At 43.2% G+C, this 19,868-nt stretch overlaps 1 protein-coding gene across 4 annotated transcripts in view; it reads left to right on the top strand.

Moving 5' to 3' along the window:
• The window catches only part of LOC145344813 (uncharacterized), a 1,415,987-nt gene that overhangs the window by 1,323,498 nt on the left and 72,621 nt on the right, over positions 1–19,868 (top strand). For all 4 annotated transcript variants that reach the window (XM_080191980.1, XM_080191983.1, XM_080191981.1 and 1 more), the window contains 2 exons: positions 5,778–5,949; positions 12,397–12,475. In XM_080191980.1, coding sequence (XP_080048106.1) covers positions 5,778–5,949; positions 12,397–12,475 — 251 coding nt within the window. The remainder of the gene's footprint in view (positions 1–5,777; positions 5,950–12,396; positions 12,476–19,868) is intronic.

Genomic DNA, 19,868 nt, shown 5'->3' on the forward strand with positions numbered 1-19,868 from the left:
TTGAAGAGGCAAGTGATGCTCCTCCTCGGGCCCCATCCCAAGCACTTCAACTAGTTACTGAACCCTTGTTTTGTACTGTTAACTATGATCTAATGATCAGGATAAATATTAGAACCATAGAAAATAGGGCAGGAGCAGGCCATTCAGCCCTTTGACCATTCAACATGATCATGGCTGATCATGCACTTTCAGTTTCCCACTCTGCTTTCTCCCCATATCCTTTCGCCTACAAGACCCATGTCCAGTACCAGATTCAGATAATAAACTATGAGGCAATGTAGATGGGACACCATAAGATAAACTGAGAGAAAATATTGAAAAGCAAAGAGACACTAAAACTGGGAATATTTAAGAGGGAGATCAATGGAGTTCAAGAGAAATATAGAACATAGAACATTACAGCGCAGAACAGGCCCTTCGGCCCACGATGTTGCACCAACCAGTTAAAAAACAATGACCCTCTAACCTAAACCAATCCCTTTCCATCCATAAACCTGTCCACGGATCTCTTAAACGCCCCCAAACTAGGCGCATCCACAACTGCAGCAGGCAGCGCATTCCAATCCCTCACCACCCTCTGGGTAAAGAACCTACCCTGATATCCGTCCTATAACTACCACCCCTTAATTTAAAGCTATGCCCCCTCGTGCTAGCTTTCTCCATCTGAGGAAAAAGGCTATCACTGTCCACCCTATCTAAACCTCTAATCATCTTATATGTTTCAATAAGATCCCCTCTTAGCCGCCTTCTTTCTAATGAAAACAACCTCAAATCCCTCAGTCTCTCCTCATAGGACCTCCCCTCCATACCAGGCAATATATATTACACTAAAAGGCAAAATGAGGTCAACCACTAATGAGATGAATAAAGATCGAAAGAGAAAATTAATCTAAAGGAAGATATAAGGAAAGTACTTAGATACTAGTGGAGAAGAGATAAAGGAGGGAAGTTAGCTATCAGCCACATAAAGGAATAAATGCATTAGGAAATCAAATTATCAATATAAAAGTCAGAAATTGTTCTACAGACACGTGAATGAGAAAGGAGAACTACAGTGAGGCAATGTGAGTAGAGCTCTGGAATAGGAAGGGTGTAATCACAATGTTGGGAGTTTACTATAGGCTTCCCAGTGGGAGATAGAGGAATAGATATGTAGGCAAATTTTGGCAAGGTGTAAAAGTAACAGGGTGTTGTGGTGAGAGATTTTAACTTTCCCTATATTGACTGGGACTTATTGCTGGGGCATGGATGGGGCTGAGTTTGTAAGGAGCATCCAAGAGGCCTTCTTGAAACAGTATATAGATAGTCCAACTGGAGAAGGAGCTCTATTGGACCTGGTATTGGGGAATGAGCCTGGCCAGGTCATTGACATTTCTGTAGGGGAGCAGTTTGGGAACAGTAACCACAATTCAGTAAGCTTTAGGGTACTAATGGATAAAAATAAGTGGAGTCCTCAGGTGAAAGTGCTAAATTGGGGGAAGGCTAATTACAATATTATTAGGCAGGACTGAAGAGTGTAGATTGGGGGAAGATGTTTGAGGGCAAATCAACATCTGACAAGTGGGAGGCTCCCAAGCATAAGTTGATGGAGTTCAGGACAGGCATATTCCTGGAAGGATGAAGGATAAGTATGGCAAGTTTCAGGAACCTTGAATAACGAGAGATATTATAAGCCTAGTCAAAAAGAAAAAGAAAGCATTTGTTAAGGCTGGAGGCTGGGAACACACAAAGCAAGTATGGAATACAAGGCAAGTAGAAAGAAACTTAAGCAAGAAGTCAGGAGGGCAAAATCGGGTCACAAAAATTCATTGGCCAGCAGGATTAAGGAAAATCCCAAGGCTTTTTATGTATATATAAAGAGCAAGAGGGAAGCCAGAGTCTATCCTCTTGCTGTTTGTATATGTATAAAGTGTTCAATTCTGGTTGTCACACTACCCGAAGGATGTGGAGGCTTTGGAGAGGGTACAGAAAAGGTTTACCAGGATGTTGACCGGTATGGAGGGCCTTAGCTATAAGGAGAGTTTGGAGAAACTTTGTTTGTTCTCACTGGAATGTGGAGATTGAGGGGCAAGGGGATAAAGGTCTACAAGACTATGAGGGGCATGAGCAGAGTGGATAGTCAGAAGCTTTTTCCCAGGTTGTAAGTGTCATTACTGAGGGGCGTAGGTTTAAGATGCGAGGGGCAAGATTTAAAGGAGATGTAAGAGGCAAGTTCTTTACACAGTGGTGGAATTTGCTGCCAGGGGACGTAGTGGAAGCAGACACAATTGTGACTTTTCAGGGGCATCTTGACAAATACATGAATAGGATGGGAAGAGAGGGATATGGTCTCTAGAAGGTTTTAGTTCAGACAAGCAGCATAGTCAGTGCAGGCTTGAAGGGCCAAAGGGTCTATTCCTCTGCTGAAACTTTCTTTATTCTAAAGCAAGGAAAGGACCACTAAAGGTCAATCAAAGTAAAAGGACACAGGGCAGCATGGTGGCAGAGTGGTTGGCATTGCTGCCTCACAGCACCAGTCACCTGGGTTCATTTTCAGCCTTGGGTCACGGTCTGTGTTGAGTCTACACGTTCTCCTCATGTCTGCGTGGATTTCCCCCGGGTGCTCCAGTTTCCTGCAGATTAGGTTGTTTGGCATGTTAAATTTCCCCTTCGTGTCAAGGGGATTTGCAGGATAAATACATGGGGTTGTGGAGGTAGGGCCTGGGTGGGATTGTTGTCAATGCAGGCTCAATGGCCTCCATCTGCACTGTAACGATTCTGTGTTGACAGCTATTGACTGAGAAATGTATGGATTCATCTTTTTACCTCAGTGTGTCCTCAGGAAGATAAAGAAATGGAAAATGTCACTGGAAAATGAACTTAAAAAGAGTTGAATGAAGATGGAAAGAAGTGTCAATGATAACAAGTGCTGGAACGACTGATTCATGATTTACATTAGTGGGTTATACCTTGTAATTGGTAATCAGAATCAAAATTTGAAGATGATGCCAAACTGGGGGAGTATAGCTAACAGTGAGAAGAATACAGCACAACTTAAGAGCGCATTAAATATTGTTGAACATGTTGGTAAAGTTTTTCAGCTTGCACTCAGGACTATCACATTTCAAACAATCACAACAATTTATAAGGCAGGAAAGAAAGACATTGGATGTCAAGTTGATAGTGCTTGGACAAGAAAGTAATGGGGAACTATATGTTATAGGCTCCCCAAGTTCCTCGGTAATACTAAAGTGGTGTAAGTCTTAAGCAAATTTTTTCTGTCCACAGAGAACAGGGTCCCTGCATGAGACTGTATGGTGCTTCTAGCAAATGATACAGAACATAGAAAAACTACAGCACAAACAGGCCCTTTGACCCACAAGTTGCGCCGATGATATACATACCTACTAGGCTTACCCATAACCCTCAATTCTATTAAGTTCCATGTACTCATCCAGAAGTCTCTTGAAAGACCCTATTGAATTTACCTCCACCACCATCCATAGATATGATAAACTGATTATCATAAATTGGCTGTTAATGTGGCTATTGTTCAACAAATGCTGCCCAATGACAGAAGCACATCTACCACTGTTTTCGGGTTTTGCAAGTATGGCCTTCTTAAGTACAGCCTGTAATATTCCCATCATGAACAAGCGAAGGGACATGTTATTTGAAACAATCAATGGTTGTGACTATGGCCTGACAACCTTGCATCGCACTGAAACTCATATACAACTCTTCTTACTTGTGCGGTCGCTGTAAGGTGTTTAACTGTAAACTGATGGGTTCAAATCCCACCATGGCAGTGGTGGAATTTGAATTCAGATAATAAATTTGTATATAAAGACTGTTTCATGATCATCATTACTAGGACTGTCAATGATTACTGCAAAAAAAAACTGCTTCATGAATTGGGAACTAATCTCAGTAATGGTACCCATGGAAGTGCAACAGGCAGAAGGGGGACAAAATTGAACACTAGTATTCTCTCACGATCTCTTCATAAATGAAGAAATTTATGCTTTAAGATATAAGCTGTGGTGCTTATTCCAAACAAAACGCCTTTTTATGAAGTCAATTTAAAAGAAACTTGTAGGAACTCTCAAGATGAAATCAGAAGACACACTCAAAATATTCATTAATTTCCCAGACATTTTAGAGAACTAACAGTCACTCTAATTAGTCATTTTCCCATGTACAAACTCTTGCTGCCTGTTTTATTTTTCTAGTTATCATTCTCTCATTCTATTATCTCCTCTTCATTTTTATCGTCATTCTTTGTTAGTTTTTATTTCCTGTCCAATATTCTGACCTGCCACTAATCTTCATGAAATGTATGTCTTTTCTTTCAATTTGATACTATCCTCAACTGCATTAATTTGACACAAATGGTGCATTCTTCTCTGGACAGTCTATCTAACCAGAATATATCTTTGCTGTATTTTATGAACTATGTCCTTAAATACCCCCCACTGTATCTTTACTGACCTAGTTTTCCAGTTCACTGCAGCCAACTCTGCCCTCATCCCCTTGTAATTGTGTTTATTTAATTTTAAAAACACTAGTTTTGGACCCACTCTTCTCCCCCTCAAATTGAATGTGGAGCTACCTAGGGGCTTTTTTCATGGATGTTATTATTTAACCCTGTCTCATTGCACAATACCAGGTCTAGAATAGCCAGATCTCTGGGTTGGTCCTCGAATATGCTGTTCAAACAAACACTTAATGAAGTCATTTTCTAGGCTATCTGTGTCAATCTGATTCACCCAATCTGTATGTCGGTTAAAATCACCAGTGGTTATTGCTGTACCAGTCCCACAGACCCCCAGTATATCTCCCTCTATACCCTGTCCTATGTTACTTTTAAGGGATCTATAAATTACTCCCACAAGTGACTTCTTACTTTTGTTATTTCTTATATCTACTAAACCTAACCTTTAGAACTAAAGTCATCGCTCACTATTGTGCCAATGTCATCCTTAATTAACAGAGCTGCCCTTCCACCTTTTCCTGTCTCCCTTTTTTTCCAGAATGTCAAGTATCCTTGAATATTCAGGCCCCAGCCTGGATTGCCATGCAGCCATCCCCGTATTGGCCATCAGAGCACACAAATTTATACCTGTGCGAGCTGACAATTGATCAATTTTATTTTAAATTCTACATGCATACAAAGAACTTTGGTTATATCTTTTACTATTTTTGCAACTTCTAGCCTTATCCGCTAATGCAATCTGAAGTATGCACACTCTACCCCTTCCTGCCGTGCTCTGATTATCATTACTCTCCCTGCTACCTCACTCTCTTACTGTGTCTTCTCCCTCTAATTTATCATGTCTTCTCTCAATTGATCCCTTTCTATTCCCTCATTATACAACTGACCGGAACGTTGACCCCAGCATGGTTAGGAGAAGACAGTCCAAACAATACAGCTTCCACTTTTCCCAATCCTGGTGCAGTCCTCCATGATTGTGAGCCACTTTTTTCCACACATTCAATTTTCTAATCTTATTCACCCTACTCCAATTTGCTCGTGGCTCAGGATATTACCAGATATTATTACCTTTGAGGTTTTGCTGATGGTATGTGATAGTTTTTTTTTGAATTATCTTATTTCAAACTTTTTCCAACATTGTCTGGAAGGGGGGCCATTTTTGATTGGATAAAGTTCATTCTCGCTCACTTGAAGAATAATTTTGCTGTCCTGTTTCTCAACGTTTGCAAGCGCTGGTTCAACTTAATTTGTTGGTGGGCCAATGTGACGCAGAGCTAAAATGCTTGTGTATTCTCTTTCTCAGGTCTCAAATGTGAGGTTAATATCAATGACTGTGCATCCACTCCATGCTACAATAAAGGAACCTGCATTCTCGGTATCAACGGCTATAGCTGTAAATGTTTGAAAGGATTTATTGGAATGAACTGTGAACATCATGTAGATGAGTGTGCGTCCAACCCGTGTCTCCATGGCATGTAAGTCAGCTAATAAGGCTTTCAGCATTTACAATAATTTGATTTTCAATCAAGAAACAACATCCTGTTCCTTAATTGAATGGGAGGGCCATTCCTGTACTGCACCATTACTTCAACTCAGAAATTCATTGTTGCAGCAGTTATGCGATGGGAATTTTTTTTTTAACGTAGACTTCAAAATAATTTCATTGACTTTCAAGACAGCATCTTAGTCATTGCAATTTGGAATTCCTTAACAACTATCCTGAAGTGGAGTTTCCACTTTGGGCGCAGTTGCCAGCTCTGGTCCTAATTGCATCCAAAATTATGCCTATATTGACAAGTAGTCTTTTCTTCAGACACTGTACTGTTCTAAAGAAAAAGATGTGGCTTGCACTCATCGATTCAAAATAACAACAACAGGAGTAGGAGTTGTTGCCTTACAGAGTACGAAATGAAACTAAAGCAAGGCCTCTGAAATACTCCAATGACATCACCATCAAATAAAACAATCATGCAACCACTTAAATATATAATGCCCACCACTTCCCTGACCACCCCGCTCCCAGCACACCTTATTTTAGTATATTGGCTGAATCCAGACAAGATTTGAACCTGAAAATAGCTTGAACATCCCAATGCTGTGAGGGCCATTCTGCAAACTTCATGTCTGGTTTGGATAGAAATTGATAACTTCTCATCTTTGCCCCCCCCCCCTCACCAATTACCCACAGACTCTGCTTCATACAGTTAACATATAAAGTCATAGAATCTACAGTACAGAAGGAGACCATTCAGCCCATCGAGTCTGCACCAGCCAGAATCCCACCCAGACCCTATCCCCAAAACCCCATGCATTTACCCTGGTTAGTCCTCTTAACACTAAGGGGCAATTTAGATAGAACATCGAACACTACAGCACAAACAGGCCCTTCGGCCCACAAGTTGCGCCGATTACATCTATACCTACCAAGCCATAGAACTATCTGTAACTTAGAATGCCATTAGATCCCATATACTCATCCAGAAGTCTTTTAAAAGACCCCAGCGAGTTCGCCTCTACCACTACCGACGGCAGCCGATTCCACTCACTCACCACCCTCTGAGTGAAAAACTTACCCCGAACATCTCCTCTGTACTTGCTTCCCAGCACCTTAAACCTGTGTCCTCTCATAGCGACCATTTCAGCCCTGGGAAATAGCCTCCGAGAATCCACCCTATCTATTCCTCTCAACATTTTATAAACCTCTATCAGGTCGCCTCTCAACCTTCGTCTCTCCAGGGAGAAGAGACCTAGCTCCCTCAAGCTATCTTCATAAGGCCCGCCTCCCAATCCAGGCAACATCCTTGTAAATCTCCTCTGCACCCTCTCAATAGCTTCCACATCCTTCCTGTAGTGAGGCGACCAGAACTGCGCACAGTACTCCAAGTGGGGTCTGACAAGGGTCTTATAAAGTTGCAGCATTACCCCCCGACTCCTAAACTCAATCCCTCGATTAATGAAGGCCAGTACACCATACGCCTTCTTGACCACGTCCTCCACCTGCGAGGCCGATTTAAGAGTCCTGTGGACCCGGACCCCAAGATCCTTCTGCTCTTCAACCCAGCTAAGCCCTTGATATTGTACTCCTGCATCCTGTTGGTCCTGCCAAAATGGACCACTACACATTTATCCCGGTTGAAGTCCATCTGCCACTTCTCTGCCCAGGCTTGCATCTTATTTATGTCATGCTGCAACTTCTGACATCCCTCCAGGCTATCCACAATACCACCAACCTTCGTATCGTCGGCGAACTTACTAACCCATCCCTCCACTTCCTCATCCAGGCCATTTATGAAAATGACAAACAGCAAGGGTCCTAGAACAGATTCCTGGGGCACTCCACTGGTGACCGACCTCCATGCAGAAAAAGACCCATCCACAACCACTCTCTGCCTTCTGCAGGCAAGCCAGTTCTGGATCCACAAGGCCAAAGCCCCTTGGATCCCATGCCCTCTCACCTTCTCAAGAAGTCTTGCACGCGGGACCTTAATCAAACGCCTTGCTGAAGTCCAAGTAATCCACATCCACCGCTCTTCCTTTGTCAATGTGGTCAGTCACATTTTCAAAGAACTCAACTAGGCTCGTAAGGCACGACCAAGCATGGACCTAGCACTTAGCATGGACAATCCACCTAACCCGCATAGAATTGGGAATGCTCAGAGCCAGGCCTAATGAGCACACACTAATTTATTGCTTGTAACATTCTGCTCCACGGTGATAGATTTGGGGTCCACACCCCATGTCTGAATTCCCCCACCCCCTCCCCCTTCAACCCCACCAATATCCACAGCAAGTGGCGTAAAAAGGAGACATTTCCCCTTCACTTTGCTCCTTTTGCACTTTGCCACTGGAGCTGTGGATACTCTTCGATTCTCGAGCTTCACGCAGACTGAGTCCGGAAAGTCAGGTGAGATGGGCACTTTACAATGAATGACAGATAAGTTGGTATGGAGTTGTAATAATCTGCTGCTGATTGCTACTCCAAGGAAGCTTGATACCTATAGCAAAATGTTTCCACTTTGGACACAGCCGGTTATTTGAGTGCTAACTGCTCAAAATTATTTTTCTCAACTTTCCACTAAAACATATTTGCATAATCACAGAACATAAATTCTCCTGTGAACCTGTGGTGTTGGGCAACATTTCAGGAGGAATTAACAATAACTCTTGCATTAAAACATACTCCTTGATAATATTTAATATTAGCAATCTGCTCCAATTTTAATAATGCAGCAGAAAATGGATTTATCACCAAATGTAAGCATATTTAATCAATAGTTTCAATCCACTTGTGAGTAACCAGATTTTAAATTACTGAAAATGGCTTTTCAAAGCTATATTTGCCAGCTACAGTATTTCATAAATTTAAAAAGAAAGCTTTTAAAAGCTTTTTTAAAAAAATCTTTTCTTGGTCTTGACTTAATTTCTGGCGCATAATTTTTGTCGCAAGCATGTAGTTTTTAAATAGATGGAATTAATGGAATTTACTTCAGTGAATAATTCGATCTGGGCTGTGGCCAATTGTTGGGTGAGGTGGGAGTGGGGCACAGGGGGCAGGGAAAATTTGCAGTACAGTGCTTTTTGTAAGTAGGTCAAATGATTGTAGATATCATTGAGCTGGACATCACTTTCTTCTTAGCTTTCCAGAACCTTTCACTCCAGCTTGGCAGATTTCAGGCAAATTTTACTGAAAACAGTCAGCTCAAGCTTGGTGAGATTCCAGACCTTTATGGTTAAGGTGACTCAGATGAAGTTTTAAAACGTGGTGAGGAATTTGAGAGTCTGCCTGCATCAAAAGCCATTTCCCCTCAGCTGTGTTCACGAAACATTGTTACGTCTTTCAGCATTTTGCTTTTGTTTCATGATAAATGTTCAATTCTCTTGTACTAATTCTCTGGCGTATAATCATCATAAAGATGCTGCCTTTTTTTATTAAAGGCAATGATTTAAAGTATGGCAGATACACTATATTGATACAAGCTGTTCTTTCTTTTGCGTTCATTAGCATGAGGATGCTTTCAATAAACGGGAATTAATTACCTTTTAATACAGCTGAAAGCAGTACTTAGGCTGCCAATATAATTGACAGGAAGAAATGAGCTGACAAATGTGAGCAGTCTTCATTTCCAATCTCAATTAATACTTTAAACTAAACTCTCAGCAATTTTATCTTACCAAAAAAAATGTTTCTGCTCAGTGGGCAGCAATTTTGGTGAGGCTGTCATTACCACTGCTTCATGAAAAAAATTACAAAGAACAAAAAGAACAAAGAACAACACAGCACGGGAAACAGGCCCTTCGGCCCAACGAGCCCGCACCGCCATCTTAACAATGTGTTTTTCCTCCTCCACCCTTGACCCGTGTCTATGCTTATGGTATCCCCATTGGAAACCAGATTTAGGGACATAATTTAGGGGCAATTTGTTACACCAATCAGCCTAAGAGCACATCTTCGGGGTGTGGGAGGAAACCGGAGCACCCGGAGGAAACCCACGCAACCACAGGGAGAATGCGCAAACTCCCACAGAGAGACTGGCCCAAATCCATGTATCTGCACAGCTAACAGTGATAGTCACTGAGCTGTTGTGGTGCCCATCTGCTGGTCCAGGTTTAACCATACACAAACGATGCGAAGTACTAGGCTACTGTCTAAACATTCAAGAGCAGCCCACGCACGACCCACCATGTGCATGCCCCTCGTTAGACAACAAGGTGGACCGACGCACCTGCGGAGTAAAAGAGAATTTTTATAGTACCTTCACACTCTCAGTACTTTTTGAAGTGTGGTCACTGTCGTAATGTTGGGAACTGCAATGACCAATTTGTGCACCAGAAAATCACATAAGCAGTAATATTATAATGACTGGATAATATATTTTTCAGACATCCTGAGAGGTGTGTATTGGTCCCAACAGCAGAGTGAGTCCCCCATCTCTCCTTCAACTAGTGCCAGGGATCTTTTATGTCTGCCTGAGAGGTTAGGTGCAGCCTTGGCTTTCAAGGAATCCATCTTTTGATCCTATAATTCCCTCTTCACAAATACATTTGACTTCCCTTTCTGGCTCCCAATTTGGTCAATTCTTTTGTAATGTATGATCCTAAGAGGTATTGACAGGGTGGATGTGGAGAGGCTGTTTCCTCTTGTGCAGGAATTTAGAACCAAGGGTCACTATTTAAAAATAAGAGGTTGCTCATTTAAGCCATAGACGAGGAGATTTATTTTCCCTCAGAGGGTAGTGAGTATCTGGACCTTTCTTCCTGAAAAGGTAGAGTCCTGTACAGCCCTGCCACGATGCCCAGTAGGAAAAAACAGTTTGGATGAGTAGTCTTATTTCCTAATATTCACCTGGTGGCCTTCCCGCTGCCTAACCACCAAATCCCAATCTGTGTGAAATTCTATAGGAGGGTCAGGGGGAGTGGTGGGCAGCCAATTAATAGTCACTTACACCCTTTTTGAAGTGTAGTTACTCTTGTAGTATGGCGAAGTACAATAACCAATTTTGCAGTGAGATCCCGTAAGCAGCAATGTCGTGCTGACCAGATAATTTATTTTTAGACTTTGATTGGGGGATTGTACTATTTTGATGACCAGAGTTCACCCAGATGAACATTTTCCTTCATCCAACATCAATGAAGGCCGATGTTCTAGTCATTTTCACATTTCTGTTTGTGGGAGCTTGCTATGCAATTTGGCTGCCACATTTTGTACGTTGCCACAGTGACTACACTCAACAGTGATGGCTGCTAATCACTTTGGGATGTCCTGAAATTGATAAAGGCACGATATTAGAAGCAGACAACCCATAGCCCAGGGGCTACATACCCGCATCTGGGTTTTGAGCGTGACCCACAAGACATTTTGTTGAGCATTATCCACGAGTATCCTAAGGAAATTGTTCATGTCCCTTTCTCTGCTTGATGCTCATGATGTGGAGATGCCGGCGTTGGACTGGGGTAAACACAGTAAGAAGTCCTACAACACCAGGTTAAGGTCCAACAGATTTATTTGGTAGCAAAAGCCACTAGCTTTTGGAGCGCTTGCTGCCCCTTCGTCAGGTGAGTGGTCATTTCCCCTGTTTCTCTCATAATACTCTGTGCTCGGTTATTATTGCGTACTTTTGCGCTCTTATAGGTTACCTTAATCTGAAGGCATTTTCCCAACCGGAGGTCTGTCCAACATTCAAAGAAACAATCAATTTTTCAGCAGACCATGTCCAGCTGGGCTGTACCTTTCCCATCCAGGATGTACAGAATTCCCACTGTTCTTGATGTTGACTGAGGCTCTCACTGCAGGCCAGGCCGATGATGTTATCAAGGTGTGATGTGATTCTCATGCTGACTTACAGGGAGGCCCCCCTGATATCAAATGCACCAGCTGAAATCTGCAGGAAGGTGGTGACTGGCCAGAAGGGGACAAGTCATGTTTGGGAAAATACATTTTAGCTTTGGAGTTCATATATGCTTGAAGGAGCAGCTGTTCCATTTCCAGCCCGTCCCACAGACCCTGCAGGGTGCTGGTGAGCCCCAACTGCAGACTTGTCTCCCCTTGTCCCTTGCTTCAGCTGCCAAAGCCCGCACGCAGTGCCGAAATAAATTCAAGGACCATTCTCACAGATGAAAAGGTCCTGACTGTATTTCCTTGCTTCTGCCCATTGGACATGTTGGTTTTGGGAGGATGATTGTCATGCATTGTTTAAAATGAGAGCTGGGTGATAAAAGGGGCCAGACACTGGACTGTGGTCTCAGTGAAGCTTTCCATGTGGATCAGATGCTAATGTGACCTATTCTGAGCATGAATAGCACCCCACCACCCCATTCCTGAACGCTAGCCCAATTAAAATAGATGCCTTTATTCTAGATTACATTTGTACATAATCCACGCATGTTCTGCTAATTCAAATGAAATCTTTCCTTTTATTTTGTAGTTGCACCGATTTAGTGGATGGATTTGAATGCCATTGTGAAGCAGGATGGATCGGCTCCAAATGCGACACTGATGTTGAAGTATGTTATTTTCAATATTTCCTGATAGATTGCAGCAAATTTGAACTAGTCATTGAGTTATGCGGAACAAAGATGGTGTTTTAGAGAATGGAGTTTCCACTTTAGGTGCAATTAGAGTGTGGAGTCAGGAGAAAGATGAAATACTCTCCACTTTCCCGAATGTGTGCAGCTCCAACAAAATTCAAGGAGCTCAACACCATTCAGGACAAACCATAAAAATTCACTCCCTTCACTACCGATGCACAGTGGAAACAGCATGTCGAGTATAGGGCTAACGGGAGGACTCTGAATAGTGTGGATGAACAGAGGGATCTAGGTGTATGTGTACATAGATCCCTGAAAGTTGGGAATCAAGTAGATAAGGTTGTTAAGAAGGCATACGGTGTCTTGGCGTTTATTGGTAGGGGGATTGAATTTAGGAGTCGCAGCGTCATGTTGCAACTGTACAAAACTCTGGTGCGGCCGCACTTGGAGTATTGTGTGCAGTTCTGGTCCCCACATTATAGGAAGGATGTGGAGGCTTTGGAGAGGGTGCAGAGGAGGTTTACCAGGATGTTGCCTGGTATGGAGGGGAGGTCCTATGAGGAGAGACTGAGGGATTTGGGGTTGTTTTCACTAGAAAGAAGGCGGCTAAGAGGGGATCTTATTGAAACATCTAAGATGATTAGAGGTTTAGATAGGGTGGATAGTGATAGCCTTTTTCCTCGGATGGAGAAAGCTAGCACGAGGGGGCATGGCTTTAAATTAAGGGGAGGTAGTTATAGGACGGATGTCAGGGGTAGGTTCTTTACCCAGAGGGTGGTGAGGGATTGGAATGCCCTGCCTGCTGCAGTTGTAGATGCGCCTAGTTTGGGGGCGTTTAAGAGATCCGTGGATAGAACATAGAACATAGAACATAGAACATTACAGCGCAGAACAGGCCCTTCGGCCCACGATGTTGCGCCGACCAGTTACAAAAACAATGACCCACTAGCCTATACCAATCCCTTTTCGTCCATAAACCTATCCAGAGATCTCTTAAACGCCCCCAAACTAGATGCATTTACAACTGCATAGGTTTATGGACGAAAAGGGATTGGTTTAGGTTAGAGGGTCATTGTTTTTTAACTGGTCGGCGCAACATCGTGGGCCTAAGGCCTGTTCTGCGCTGTAATGTTCTATGTTCTATGTTCTATATGTCATCGACAAGATGCATTGCAGCAACTCACCAAGGCTCCTTTGGCAGCACCTCCCAAATCCACAATTGTTATCACCTAGAAAGATAAGAGCAGCCGATGCCTGGGATCACTGCCAGTTAGAAGTTCCCCTCCAATTCATTCACCATCCTGACTTGGAAATACATCACCACAGTATGGTAGCACAGTGATTAGCACAGCTGCTTCACAGCTCCAGGGACCTGGGTTCGATTCCCAGCTTGGGTCGCTGTCTGTATAGAGTTTGCACATTCTCCTCGTGTCTGCGTGGGTTTCCTCCGGGTGCTCCGGTTTCCTCCCACAGTCCAAAGATGTGCGGGTTAGGTTGATTGGCCATGCTTAAAAAAAATTGCCCTTAGTGTCCTGGGATTCTTAGGTTAGGGGGATTCGTGGATAGATATGTAGGGATATGGGTGTAGGGTCTGGCTGGGATTGCGGTCAGTGCGGACTTGATGGGCTGAATGGCTTCTTTCTGTTTGTAGGGTTTCTATAATTCTAAAAAATTCTATAACTCCTTCACTATCTCTTGGTTAAAATCCTGGAATTCCCTCCCTGTGGGTGCACCTCAACAGCAATATTTCAAGAAGGCAGCTCACCACCACCTTCTCAAGATGGGCAATAAATGCTTTGACTCAGACTGTCATGACTTCAAGGTCCTCTCTGGAGTCTTGAGCATATAATCTGGGCTAACACTTCAGAACAGTTTTCAGAAAGTACTACGCTGTTTCATAACAGATATTAAAACAAAATCCCATCTACTCTCCCTGGTGCACTCTCTTGACAAATAGTTATGCCACTAAGATTTTCGCTAAAAGAAAATTCAGATGATGGTTGTAATGTGCCTTGGGATGTACCAAGGTTGTGAAAATTGCTATGTAAATGTAAGTCCTTTCTGAGTAATACTGAGTTCAATTCAGTTCGATCCAGGGCAGGGAACAAAATGGGCTGCCGATTCTTCAATTTCCAAGACAAATTTCAACCACAGACATTCCTCATCCTAATTTGATTTTGTTTTTAAATTGATTGTTAAGATAAGCTCAAATTACCACCTACACAATCTTTAACGTATTAAAAGACCAGAGCCATCTGATTTGCACTTCATGTTTGTTAATACTTCTCCCCAGCCTCATGTTCCCAACATGCCCTCATATTTGCCTCTTCCTTGCACCTCCAGCTCGTCACCTCAATCACTCTCTGTGATAGAGATCCACATTTTCATCTCTCTCTCAGATTACTGCCAGTATTTTAAAACTACAAAAGGATAAAAATTAAATGCTTCGTTAAAGTAATCTAAACTTCCAGTTTTATAGATGGAATCATGAAAGTTGATCCCCAAAGCAGCAATGATAAAAATCCCAGAGCACTGGTTAATAAAACTGGAACTTGACCTGCCCTTCCACTGTAAATCATTGATCGTAATAAACTTCCTTATTCTTGTACAACAGTATATCCTTCAATTCACCCTGTCAGTTTTTCATAATCCTGACTAGAAGTTCACATCTTCGAAATAAAAGTTACAGAACAGAATAGCCTTTGTATGACCGCATATGGTTAAATACCCACTAAATCTCCAACAACACTTAACGTGCAATTAAGCACAAGTGGAAGATTTTGAGCTGCAGCCACTAATTGTGTTGCACATTAAGCAGAGATCATTGTCGCCAAAAATAAAGAACTCCAGCAATTTACAAACATAATAAAGGCTGATGACTGCTAGCTGAATAAGTCATTAAGGACCTTTCACTTAAACCCTCAGCAAAACCTTCACTATTATTTCCAAATTAAATGTATTTCAGAGATTGTATAGCAGACTCAACAAAAAGGCAAACTGAATTGACTACCAAGGTTAATAATTATGTCGTGCTATGACCCAGTCATTCCCACATCATCAGTGATCAGCACTTTTCACTTTACAAGATGTAACAACAGCCACTTGTATTCATATTGTGACTTTAATGTAACATCTCGAGGCTTTTCTCAAGAGCTTATTCAGATAAAAATTGAAAGCAAGCAAAAGAAAGAGACGTTAGGATAGTTAGCCAAACACTAGGTCAAATAAGAGATATTCTTCACAGAGGATAGAGAGCTGAGTAACTTTCGGACGTCAGGATAACAAAAAAAATGCCACACATGCTGGCAACCTGAAATAAAAACAAACGTTCCTGGAAAAACTCTGCAGGTCTAGCAGCGTCTGTGGAGAGAGAAACAGTTAATGTTTCATGTCCATGCGATTCTTCTTCAGAGTTAAAAAGGAGGGGAAATGTGATGGATTTTATACTGTTGCAGAAGGAGGTGGAGCAGTAGAGCAAATTAAAAGATTCAGGGTAGACAGGAGATAGGAAAGATTTGATAAAGATCTCATAAACACAAAACAAAGGACTGAACAAAGGACACAGACTGATTAGAGAGAGTCAGTATGGCTTTGTGAGCGGAAAATCATGTCTCACAAATTTGATTGAGTTTTTTGAAGGGGTAACCAAGATGGCAGATGAGGGCAGTGCAGTTGATGTTGTCATGGACTTCAGCAAGGCCTTTGACAAAGTACCACATGGTAAGCATAAGGTTAAATCTCAAATGAGCTACCATGAGGTAGCTAAATGGATACAAACTTGGCTTCTTGACAGAAGCCAGAGGGTGGTTGTGGAGGGTTGTTTCTCAAACTGGAGGTCTGTAACCAGCGGTGTGCCTCAGGGATCAGTGTTGGGTCCACTGTTATTTGCCATTTATATTAACGATTTGGATGAGAATGTAGGAGGTATGGTTAGTAAGTTTGCAGGTGACACCAAGATTGGTGCCATAGTGGACAGTGAAGAAAGTTATCTCAGATTGCAATGGCTTGGGAGGAGGAGACAGCGAGTAGTAGTGGAAGGCTCCTTTTCCAATTGGAGGCCTGTCACCAGTGGTGTGCCGCAGGGCTCGGTACTTGGACCTCTTCTATTTGTGGTATATATTAATGACTTGGAAGAGGGGGTAGGTGGTGTGATCAGCAAATTTGCTGATGACACCAAGATGGTTGGATTGGCGGGTACTGAAGAGCAGTGCCTGGCAATGCAACAGGACATAGACAGGCTGGTAGATTGGGCAGATAGATGGCAAATGGAATTTAATCCGGAGAAATGCGAGGTGATGCACTTTGGCCGGAATAATGTGGAGGGGAGTTATACGATAAAAGGTAGAACTATCCGGAGTATAGATACGCAGAGAGACCTGGGGGTGCAAGTGCATAAGTCCCTGAAGGTGTCGGTACAGGTGCAGAATGTGATGAGGAAAGCGTATGGTATGTTAGCCTTCATAGGAAGAGGTATAGAATATAAGAGTAGGAGTTTGATGTTGCAGTTGTATAGAACATTGGTTAGGCCTCACTTGGAGTACTGTGTCCAGTTCTGGTCGCCGTACTACCGGAAGGATGTAGAGATCCTGGAGAGAGTGCAGAGGAGATTTACCAGGATGTTGCCTGGTATGGAAGGGCTGTCTTACGAGGAAAGATTGGATGAACTTGGGCTGTTTTCCCTTGAGAGACGTCGGCTGAGGGGGGATCTAATAGAGGTTTATAAGATTATGAAGGGGATAGATAGAGTAAATGGTGGTAAGCTTTTTCCGCTACAAGAAATGGATAGAACGAGGGGTCACGGGCTTAGGGTGAGGGGGGCTAGGTATAAGACAAATATTAGAGGGCAGTTTTTCACGCAAAGGGTAGTGGGGGTGTGGAATGCACTGCCGAGTAAGGTGGTGGAAGCAGGCACGCTAGGGTTGTTTAAGAGTCACTTAGACAGCCATATGAGCGGGCTACATATAGGGGGATATAGTAGGCCTTACTGAACATTGTAGGCTTGGGAATACATTTTGCCTCAGGAATGTTAGTCTTTGCCTGTTTAATAATGAATTTTTTTGTCTCCACAGGCATTTAAGTCCAGCAAGGGGCATGCAGGCGGCAGGTTGTAGTGGGCTGCTCTTGGATGTTGCTTCGGGAGTTGCCTATTGCTTCATGTCGTTAGTGTGCTTAAACTGGACCATCTCAAGGGCAACATGACAGCTCAGAGACTATCTCTGTTGCTGTGCGGACACATGGATTTGGGCCTGTGTCTGTGGGAGTTTGCACGTTCTCCCCGTGGTTGCGTGGGTTTCCTCCGGGTGCTCCGGTTTCCTCCCACATCCCCCAAAGATGTGCTTTTAGGCTGATTGATTGGGTACTAAAATTGTCCCTAAATTGGACCTCCCTGATCCTCGCACGTTAGACGTAGACTAAAATCATGAATAGGTCACTGAGATAGTAGGACGGCGGCGCGGGCTCGTTGGGCCGAAGGGCCTGTTTCCCGTGCTGTGTTGTTGTTCTTTGTATACTCTTTGATCTTGGTCAATTGCGCCAGTGGGCTGATGAATGCTGTTTAATTTGGATAAATGTGAGGTGATGCATTTTGGTAGATTGAACCAGGGCAGGACTTACTCAGTTAATGGTAGGGCATTGGGAAGAGTTACAGAACAAAGAGACCTAGGGGTACATGTTCATAGCTCCTTGAAAGTAGAGTCACACGTGGACACAGTGGTGAAGAAAGCCTTCAGCATGCTTGGTTTCATTGGTCAGAACATTGAATATAGGGGTGATGTCCCAACATTGGTAATGTTGACATTGGTAAGGCCCCAGTTGAAATACTGTGTACAAGACAGTTCTGGTCACCCTATTATAGGAAGGATATTATTAAACTAAAAAGAGTACAGAAAAGATTTACTAGGATGCTACCAGGACTTGATGGTTTGAGTTATATGGAGAGGCTGGATAGACTGGTACTTCTTTCTCTGGAGAATAGAAGGCTGACGGGTGATCTTATAAAGGTCTATCAAATAATGAGGGGCATAAATCAGCTAGATAGTCAATATATTTTCCCAAAGGTGGGGGAGTCTCAAACTAGAGGGCATAGGCTTAAGGTGAGAGGAGAGAGATACAAAAGTGTCCAGAGGGGCACTTTTTTCACACAGAGGGTGGTGAGTGTCTGAAGCAAGCTGCCAGAGGTAGTAGTGGAGGTGGGTACAATTTTGTCTTTTAAAAAGCATTTAGACAGTTACATGGATGTAGAGAGATATGGGCCAAATGTGGGCAATTGGGACTAGTTTCAGGGTTTAAAAAAAAGGGCCTGTTTCCATGCTGTAAGCCTCTATGACTCTACGGGCAGTAATGTTAGTGTCAAAGACGCAAAGTGCTAATAGTGACATAAAGCTCAGATAGCAGAACGTGTTAAAGGCTGAATGAAGATCAGCATTCACTGAAAGCAAAACATAACAACAAATGATGGATGGCCCTGTGCCTGAGATGTGTGTGTCAGGTAGGGGGGATAGGTGGGATATTTGTGAAAACAATATATCAATGTGGTGGAATAATCAATATTAAATCCAGAAGGCTATCATTTTCCTCATGGGAAGATGAGGTATTGTTCTTCCATTGTGTGTTGGGTTTCATTGGAGCATTGTAACAGTAGTAAGAAGTTTCACAACACCAGGTTACAGTCCAACAGGTTTATTTGGTGGCAAACACCACTAGCTTTCGGGGCTTTGCCCCTTCGTCAGGTGAGTGGGGAGAGCCTGACGAAGGGGCAAAGCCCTGAAAGCTAATGGCTAACCACTGTGCTACCATACCTGTGGACTGAGTAAAGGTGCTCTGTAAAGTGGTTACCCAGTGTACAGGAGCCTCCATTGTGACCAGTGAATACAGCACTAGGAACCCAGGTTCAATTCCAGCCTTGTTAACTGTCTGTGTGGAGTTTGCACTTTCTCCCTGTGTCTGCATAGGTTTCCTTCGGGTGCTCTGGTTTCCTCCCACAGTCCAAAGGTGTGCAGATTAGGTTTGATTGGCCACGCTTAAGTTGACCTTAGCGTCATGGGGTAAATGTGAGGAATTACAGGTATAGGGCCTGGATGGGATTGTAGTTGGTACACATTCGTTGGGCTGAACGGTATCTTTCTGTACAGTCGGGATTCGATGAAGTGCAACTGAAAGACTGCTTCACCTGGACAGAGTGTTTGGGGCCTTGGACAGTGAGGAGGGAGGAGGTAAAGGGATAGGGGTTGCAACCTCCACAACTGCATGGGAAGGTGTCATGGGAAGGAGATAACGTGATGCAGGCACTAGGGAGTGGACCAGGCTGTCACCAAGGGAATGGCCCCCACAGAATGTTTACAGGAGTCAGGGCGGGGGTGAGGGCGAAGGG

The sequence above is a fragment of the Carcharhinus amblyrhynchos genome, chromosome 7 (genome assembly GCF_965287045.1).
Source record: "Carcharhinus amblyrhynchos chromosome 7, sCarAmb.v2.hapA, whole genome shotgun sequence".
NCBI classification, from domain to species: domain Eukaryota; kingdom Metazoa; phylum Chordata; class Chondrichthyes; order Carcharhiniformes; family Carcharhinidae; genus Carcharhinus; species Carcharhinus amblyrhynchos.